Source organism: Austrofundulus limnaeus, unplaced genomic scaffold (assembly GCF_001266775.1).
Source record: "Austrofundulus limnaeus strain Quisiro unplaced genomic scaffold, Austrofundulus_limnaeus-1.0 Scaffold111, whole genome shotgun sequence".
Lineage (NCBI taxonomy): Eukaryota > Metazoa > Chordata > Actinopteri > Cyprinodontiformes > Rivulidae > Austrofundulus > Austrofundulus limnaeus.
Genome location: NW_013952513.1, coordinates 1,613,998 through 1,622,938, shown reverse-complemented (window position 1 = coordinate 1,622,938; position 8,941 = coordinate 1,613,998). Strand labels below are relative to the sequence as shown.

Genomic DNA, 8,941 nt, shown 5'->3' with positions numbered 1-8,941 from the left:
GCCTGACTCAGATTCTGCTGAGTCATGCTGCTGGTCTGTTCTGGAGCTGCAGAGTCCAGGTTCTGTTCTGGAGCCGCTGAGTCCAGGTTCTGTTCTGGAGCTGCAGAGTCCAGGTTCTGTTCTGGAGCCGCTGAGTCCAGGTTCTGTTCTGGAGCTGCAGAGTCCAGGTTCTGCTGTCAGGTTGAGATTCAGCTGGATTCTGTTTGTCGTCCTGATCTGAAGATATAAAGTCCATCCCTCCATCATCTGTCTCTTTCATCCACACACGTCCCATTTACTGAATAACTTTGATTCATCTTTATTCTTTTTTTCATCCTCTCCTCCTCTCCTCTCCTCTCCTCTCCTCTCTCCATCCTTCTGGTTTTCCACCAACATCAAACAGTCTGTTTGAAAAACAGGACCGGTCCAGACCCCTGCTGGAGGGAGGGGTCTGGTGCTGGTGGGTCATTGATTGACCTGGAGCTGTTTTTTTTATTTAAAAACCATTTTAGATTTTTTTTCTCACAAATGAACAAAGAATTCATCCTTTTCTGATTGAACTTGAGATTTGAAATTCATTAATCCAGTGAAAGTCTTGACTCCGCCTTCTTTTAGTGGGTTTTACATGTTGTACATGTGGACATATAAACTTTAGAAACTGTCTGGAGGAATTTAAGTTTTGTTTCTGTACAGAAACATCCAGAGAGTTTCCTTGACTTGAAATCTGATGCTGCAGGTTAACGTTCGGCTCTTTGATGGTTTGAAAACRAGCTTCTTCTCTTCTCTCAGCCTGAAAACGAAGGTGTGAGGAGATGATGTGAGGAGCAGATCGATCTGCATCTGAAGCCAAACAGATGAGAGAAAATGAGAAACCAAAGAGGCGAGGGGAGGGCAGGAGTGTTAATGAAGTGAAGAAATGGATTAATTATCATAAAAACAGAGAAACGACGTCACTGTTATTAATGATGATGGTTCAGTCAGAGCCCGATGTCTCCTGGTTGTAAAAACAGGTTTAATAAAATCATTATTTCCCTCAGATCTCTGAAATCTACGTCTGCGGTGAGTCGTCTGACCTGACGGCCAAAGAGAAGCTGCTGCTGTGGAGCCAGCAGGCGGTGGAAGGTTACCCCGGCCTGCGCTGCACCAACTTCACCTCGTCGTGGAGCGATGGGCGCGTCTTCAACGCCCTGCTGCACAGATACAGGTCTGAGACCACACTTTGTCCAGAACATACTCAGAACGCTCCAAACTGACCACATGTTGCTCCTCCAGGCCAGACCTGATCGACATGGAGGCCGTGGCCCGGCAGAGCAACCACGACAACCTGGAGCAGGCCTTCGAGATCGCCGAGTCGTTAGGAGTGACCCGCCTGCTGGACGCTGAGGGTGAGCCGGACCACCTGAGGCTCCGAGGCCTGGATGTTCTGACTTTTAATCAGAGTTCTGCAGTTTTTCATTCCTCCTCTGGTTTCCTCCTCAGACGTTGACGTTCCGTCTCCAGACGAGAAGTCGGTCATCACCTACGTCTCCTCCATCTACGACGCTTTCCCCAAAATCCCAGAAGGAGGAGAGGGCATCGCTGCACACGTACCCGCATTCTTTATTTAYTTATAGTTTCACCCTGTGGGATTTACACTTTTTATAAAACGTCTCGACTTTCTGTCCATCAGGAGGTGGACCAGCGCTGGTCCGAGTACCAGTCCAGGTTCTCGTCTCTGCTGCAGTGGAGCCGGCAGCACACGGCCCTCATGGCCAACAAGAACTTCCCACAGAACCCAGCAGAACTTAAGGTGATTACACACATCTGTGGACGTTTGCTCTTTATTTAGCTTCTGTTTTTGTAAAAACTGATGACATTTTGTAAATATAACAAAAACTAAAATCTGACCTGTGTTAGAGAATAATGTTTATTTATCGTCTAATTTATTATTTTATTTTGTCACATTTTTCTCTGTTTAATCACAACCAAACTGTTTTTCAAAGCCCCAAAAATAAAAACACAAATTAGAACCATTTGATGAAAAAACTCAGATTCAGTTAAAGATCCTGTTGAAGGATCTGGAAATAAAAACAGCCATAAGAATATAGAAAAATACTTTTATTCAGGGATAATTCTGCAGACATTTATCTGCTTTTAAGACCCAAAACCAACAAAAATCTAACATTAAAACTAACAGAACATAAAACCAGTGGCGGAGCTAGGCGTTTCTGCAATAGGGGCCACAAAAAGTAAAATAAATAAATAAATAAAACATTCTGAATTTGAAAATTCAAGATGGCCACCACAGCTAATTCCAAATGGATTTATTTCAGCTGTTTTATTGAGCTGAACTTTTTTGTTAGCAGCTAAGAATGATCCAAAAAAACCTGCTGAATGCTAGTCACAGCTTATTATTTAGGCATTTTTAGATACGCAAAGCTGAAGATTTTAATAGAAGAAGCTAAAAACAATCTTTACTCATTTCTAACAGCTAATCGAACATTCAAGATGTCCGCCACAGCTAACTTTAAATGACTATAGTTCAGCCATTTTAAGACTTATTGACCACCTGCTGATTGTCGATGCTAATCCTAAATTAAGCTAACTGGTAATGCTAATGCTAATTTAACAAAGGGCTATAATTCAGCCTTTTTTAAACACACACAGCTGATGATTGATACAGGACAGTAGTATGAGAACATTCTGTAACAAAAATTAAAAATCCACTTGTCAGTTACTTAGGGGCGGGACCTGAGGCGGCCAATCAGGCGCCAGAGGTGGCACTTGCCACCCCGGCCACACCTCTGGCTCCGCCCCTGACATAAAACTAGTCTACAGAAGAGCTTGAAGCTAAAGAAATATTAAAGTGAGGAAAGTTTCCAATAAACCAGATGTTTCAGGACTGAAGGTCAGACAGGAAGTGATTTTAAAGCCTTTTCTTTGACCTGAGATCCTGGTGTTTTCCTCCTGCAGGCACTTTACAACGAGTACGTTCATTTCAAAGAGACGGAGATTCCCTCCAAGGAGCAGGAGAAGGCTCACGTGGAGCACCTCTACAAGCTGCTGGAGGTGAGCGCGTCACGAGGCGGAGCTCTGGGGGATTCTCTTCTGTACCCTGTCCCTCCGCCGTGCTAAAAATAAACAGCAAACACACGTCAGCTGATGAACCCGCCTGTGTTCTCGCTCAGCTGATCCCAGCAGGAGGTCCGACCCGTGACGACTCCTCCTGGAGGTTGTCGCTGGACGTCCTCCTGAGGCGTGGTGGGATGTTTTAAAGGTGTTGGGTGGTCTCTGTGTGTCCAGGTGTGGATGGAGTTCGGTCGCATTAAGCTCCCTCAGGGCCTCCATCCCAACGACCTGGAGGAGGAGTGGGGCAAGCTCATCCTGGAGATGCTGGAGAGAGAGAAGGCCCTGAGGCCGGCTGTGGAGAGGTGCTAAAGCATCCCATAATATTCTTTTAAACACACACGGCGTGTTTCTCACCGTGTTCTCTGAAACCTGCCTCTCAGGGTCRACCTGCTGCTTCAAAGAGCCAACAGGATCCAGAACGTGGCTTTGGACTGTGAAGAGAAGCTGACCCTGGCTAAGAACACGCTGCAGGCTGTGAGTCGTATTTATCATCTGATCAAAACAAACTTCTCTTTCTGACTTTCACTTCAATAAAAACACACAAAAATAGCTAAAGGTTAAAACAAATAATTAAATCTGAAAGAATAAAATGAAGAAAGATAATCGTTGCTTATATTTAACTAAAAAAAGAAAACTTTGTTTTATCTTAAGGTCTATAAAATGCTTGAACTTCAGTTTTTTTAGTGCTTTGCGATAAAAGATAAATAAAAACACGGGTCTGGTCCGGTCGTCTGCTCCTCAGGACGTGTCTCGGGCCGAGAGYGGCGAGCCGGTCCAGTGTGAGACAGAACTGGCCCGTTCCCTGCAGGACTGCGAGTCCCTGATCCAACAGCTGCAGCAGGACCTGAAGGTCCTCCGAGACGAGAAGTACTTCCAGGTGGAGCAGCTGGCCTTCAGGTGAGGCTTTAAATCTTAACATTAGAGGCGCGAAAAAAACTCTAAAGAACCTTGATTCTYATTTACTACAATTCAAAATCCATTTAAAATAAATTAATAAACAATTAAAAAATAAACAAATCCACTGAAATCTCCCCTTAAGTCGTGGTGAAATCTCRCATAATTACAAAATTRYGCGAGATTTCACCACGGGGCAGGGTCTGGGACATACTTTTGGTCCTGCAACTTTCTTGTGAAAAGAAAAGTTCTCGTTGTTCAACTTARKGTTGGGCGTAATCACATCATGTGYAAATAATCATCAGAAAAATATTAATCAATTTTTTTTGGCACTTGACGATTAATATGATTAATGCCACTGGTCCGCTCAATGCTCCTCTCTGCTTCAAATATGACGAACTTTTAAAAAAAATTCTGTAATTTATTTAACATAACTCCAGTTTTTCTCGGTCTATCAGCACCAATTAAAATTTGATAAAGCCCGAAGTCTGTAATTTTTACAAAGAGCAAATCCTTCCCACTAAATTGGTCATGTGATGAGGACAAAAGTGTGTCCAGGGACTCCAGGGCATTAATCGCCAAATTAATCGTTATTGGCTAAATACCACATTTARTCATGATTATTTATTTTGCCAATATTGCCCAACCCTAGTTCAACTGTAGCATTTTATTTTTGTTCCAACTTATTTTACAGCTGTGGTCCAGACAGGATTTTTTGAAAAGGCACTTTCCTTAACTTTAAAAGGCAGCATGTTTGATTGCAGATTTTTTAAATAATTATTCACTTTTATGTAATATTGTCTTAATGCAACGGTTGAAAAATTACGTTTAAGCATGGATTAATGTTCAAAACTTATTAAATGTGAAAAGATACTTTGTCTGCATTTGTCATTTTGTCTTACAAAGCAGACTGAAGTAGATCGTACAGATTCTATAGATTTATTTTATAAATTAAATCATTTTGAATTGAAAATAGATTTTAAATCGAATGGTGACAGTAAAAGATTGGTTTACAGTAATTCAGAAAATCTGCTGACTCATCCTGCTCAGTCCGTTTCCCTCCTCCTGAGTTTGAGCTCGGTCATGCTCGCAGCTTTGTGTTTTGACAGGAAACATGTAAATATGTTTGTTAAACGATGCAGCCGTTCTTGCTCTCGTGGTTTTGATCAGACCTTAAGATGGCAGAATGTTCCCCCCRAAAGGACAAGCTGTTCGGTTCCCGTCGCAGAACCAGGTTTCTGTTTGTGGTCCGCAGAGTTTCGTGCCTTCAGGAGGAGCTGGTCTCCCTCCGGCTGCAGTGCTCCAGCGTCTACAGGAAGGGCAGCTTCTCCCAGGCTCTGGGCGGCGGCGGGACGGAGCGCGGCGGCCTCAGAGCCACCGACGCAGGCCTCCCTTTGGGACAGACGCTGCTGGGAGCAGTGGGCGCTGTGGGCGCCGCTCTGCTGAGGCGACCRATGGCTCGCTCCCAGCTGGTGGCCATGTCTTCATCGGAGGACGAAGGAAGCCTGAGGTTCATCTACGAGCTGCTGGGATGGGTGGAGGAGACGCAGGTGAGTCTCGTTTCACACAGGAGACATAAAACATTAAAGATGTGACGTTTCAAACAGGTTACTTCTGTAAGTTTTTACATTTTATATCAAAAATATTTGTTTTTAGAAGATTAAGTGTGTTTTTTTAATTTTTACATCCATATTATTCTGTTAGTACAAGCTTATGTCAGTCTTCTGAATGTTTTCTCAAATAAAAGAAATGTTTTTTTCAACATTTAGTTTTAACGAAACCCCAAAAAATTCAGTTTATTAAGAGAATATGTTTACAAACTCTTCTAACATTAATGCTAATATTGCCTTGACTACTGTTAAAACTACCTATGCTAATGCTAATTTTACTATTGCTAATGCTGCTATGCTAATTTTAATAATGCTGGAGCCACTAATGCTAAATCTGCTTATTCTATAGCTATTATTTTTACTGTTTGTCTATTGATACTTTTAGCCTTTTAGCTTTTGCTACATTTATTTGTAGCTATCGCTCTGTTCCTTTTAGCCTTTTAGCTTTTGCTATGTTTATAGCTATTGCTCTGTTCATTTTGGCTGTTTAGCTTTTGCTATGTTTATTTGTAGCTACCGCTCACTTTGCTGTTATGCTGATGTTGTTTATTTGTGTTTACTTTAGTTTTATTAACGTGTGTGTGTGTGTTTGTGTGTGTTTGTGTGTGTGTGTTAGGACCTGTTGGAGGGGGCTGAGTGGGGCGCAGACCTCCCCTCTGTGGAGAACAACCTGCAGGAGCACAGCAGCATCAACACAGCTGTGGAGGAGCTGATGGGCGGCCTGCAGGAGGCGCGCAGCTACGAGGTGGAGCAGCACCTCCTGCTTCAGATTGATGATCTGTAACCGTTTATTTTCTTACTTTATTTTTTTATTTCTGCTGCAGGCCAAAGTCTCCCCGAACTTTAAGAGCAACTACTGTGAAACTTTGAGGAAGCTGGAGCATCAGTACTTCAAACTGCAGGTGAGTTTCAGCTCAGAGACCCTCCTCATCCTCAGCCTTCAGTCGGAGGACGACGCCGGTGTTTGTTTGTGCTGCAGGAGCACTCGTCGTGGCGCCTGCAGAGCCTGGAGAGCCTGCAGGAGTTCGTGTCSCGCTGCACCGAGGAGCTGATCTGGCTCAACGAGAGGGAGGAGGAGGAGATCTCCTTCGACTGGAGCGACGCCAACGCCAACATGAGCTCCAAGAAGGAGCTGCACGACGTGAGTCCGATCTGAGAAAGGCWAACGGCCAGACAAAAACCCTTTTCTTTACAAAGTCATGAAGGATGATGATGAACTCTGACCTCAGGAGCTGAAGCTGGAGCTCGCTGAGAAACAAAAGGTGATGCGTGCCCTGCAGGAAACAGCCAGCCGCCTCTGTCAGGAAAACCATCCTGCCAAACCAACCGTGGAGGTAAAACTTTAAGATTTAACTCCCTTATCCTGAACTACTATGGAAAGCCCTTTCATTCATTCATTCATTCATTCATTCATTCATTCATTCATTCATTCATAAATAAATAAATAAATGAATGAATGAATGAATGAATGAATAAAGAATGAATAAATATTCCATTAAATAAATAAATGTTCCTGTGAAATAAAACAAAATCAATAAAATTATAATATATTATTAGCATGTCTTCATATTTATTTATTTATTTATTTATTTATTTATTTATTTATTTAATTTTGAACGAAAGGGCTCTCCATAAACTACATCAGGTTTACTCCAAGAAATATTCATGGGAATTTCTGAAATGTGGGTCTGCGTTCAACGTAAACGAATCAAACTACCTGGAACCTCACGATGAACCTGCGTGAGACTGTTTGTTAGTAAACAAACACCAGAGTGAAACATGTAAACAAACACGCCTCGGCTGTTTCTGTCGCTGAATAAACACTTCGACTGCACATTTKCCGCTTATCGACTCACAGTCAGTCCAGTCCAGATCAAACCGGTTCTGGTTTCACCTGGAAACCCATCTGGTGTGAAAGTTCCTGTTAATAACGGTTTGTGTGTTTTTGTGTGTCTGCAGGCCTACAGTGCAGCTCTGCAGACTCAGTGGCAGTGGGTCGATCAGCTGGGTGTTTGTGTTGAGCAGCACCTGAAAGACAACTCGGCGTACTTCCAGGTAACGTTTGGATTCTTCTCACAGCAGCGTTTCCACCACGATAAAACATCCTCATTCAAACCAGTTTAAACCAGTTTAAACCTGGTTTTAACCGGTTTTAACCAGTTTAAACCTGGTTTTAACCGGTTTTAACCAGTTTAAACCTGGTTTTAACCGGTNTTTAACCAGTTTAAACCTGGTTTTAACCGGTTTTAACCAGTTTAAACCTGGTTTTAACCGGTTTTAACCAGTTTAAACCTGGTTTTAACCGGTTTAAACCAGTTTAAACCTGGTTTTAACCGGTTTAAACCAGTTTAAACCTGGTTTTAACCGGTTTAAACCAGTTTAAACCTGGTTTTAACAGGTTTAAACCGGTCTCAGAAGGTTGGACTCAGGACAGAACCAGTGTTCGGATTCCTTTGAGTTTTCTACTCAAACTTTCCAAATCTTTGAAAACCCAACTCTTTCTTATCTTCATCAGCTTAGATAAATGCAGAAATAAATCAAAAAAGTTTGAGTTTTAAAGAAGAAGGTTGGTGGACGTTAGAAGCAAATATCCCAGTCCAGACCTTCTGGTCCCTGTAGAACCAGATCAGGACCTGTGTCTGGGTCCTAGTTTCCTCAGATTACTGAACTCTTTCTGTTTTGTTTTCAGTTCATGAGTGATGCTCGGGACTGTGAGTCGTACCTGCGGCAGCTGCAGGAAACCATCAGGAGGCAGTACACCTGTGATAAAAACAGCCGACTGAGCAAACTGGAAGACCTGCTGCAGGACTCCATGGTACCTGACCCAGAACTCTACTTAAACCTGAGCTCCTCAGATCTTATTTACCTGCCGTCACTGACTGCTTCAGATATAATCAGTGTGAAAGCTCCACAGCGTTCACACTGATTATATTTGAAGACACTTTGTTTAGTCGTACTGTTGTCACACTGTTGAGATCATTTTTTCTTCTGTACGTTTGTTGACCCCTTTCTCGTTCCACAATTTTTATGCTATTTCAACAATTCATATATCAAAACATTCAGCTCATTCAGGATAAGCCAGCTATGACTTTTGGTATTTCTAATATTTATACTTTTTTAGATATTTCACTTTTTTAGCCACTTTTTTGCCATTGAAAATGAATGGAGCTGTTTTCAACATCCTTAAACTCCTTCAAAATGTTTCTAAATCTTTACAGAACCTTTCACATTTTGTTCGGTTATGCTCTTTCACTTTCTTGTGCTAATTTGAGCTACTTTTTTTTTTTTTGCTAATTTTAGCTTTTTTTCTGCCAATTTAGCTAAAATTCTGCTTTTTTCCACTATTCTGC

The 8,941-nt window shown here is 42.3% G+C and overlaps 1 protein-coding gene across 1 annotated transcript in view; it reads left to right on the top strand.

The window, feature by feature from the left end:
• The window catches only part of LOC106521587 (microtubule-actin cross-linking factor 1), a gene marked incomplete at its 3' end in the record, with an annotated part of 18,551 nt that overhangs the window by 7,958 nt on the left and 1,652 nt on the right, over positions 1 to 8,941 (top strand). The window contains 15 exon segments of the mRNA XM_014014236.1: positions 1,017 to 1,183; positions 1,252 to 1,364; positions 1,459 to 1,565; positions 1,649 to 1,768; positions 2,932 to 3,027; positions 3,262 to 3,389; positions 3,468 to 3,561; positions 3,830 to 3,984; positions 5,237 to 5,531; positions 6,208 to 6,336; positions 6,416 to 6,493; positions 6,571 to 6,732; positions 6,821 to 6,925; positions 7,551 to 7,646; positions 8,281 to 8,406. Coding sequence (XP_013869690.1) covers positions 1,017 to 1,183; positions 1,252 to 1,364; positions 1,459 to 1,565; positions 1,649 to 1,768; positions 2,932 to 3,027; positions 3,262 to 3,389; positions 3,468 to 3,561; positions 3,830 to 3,984; positions 5,237 to 5,531; positions 6,208 to 6,336; positions 6,416 to 6,493; positions 6,571 to 6,732; positions 6,821 to 6,925; positions 7,551 to 7,646; positions 8,281 to 8,406 — 1,971 coding nt within the window.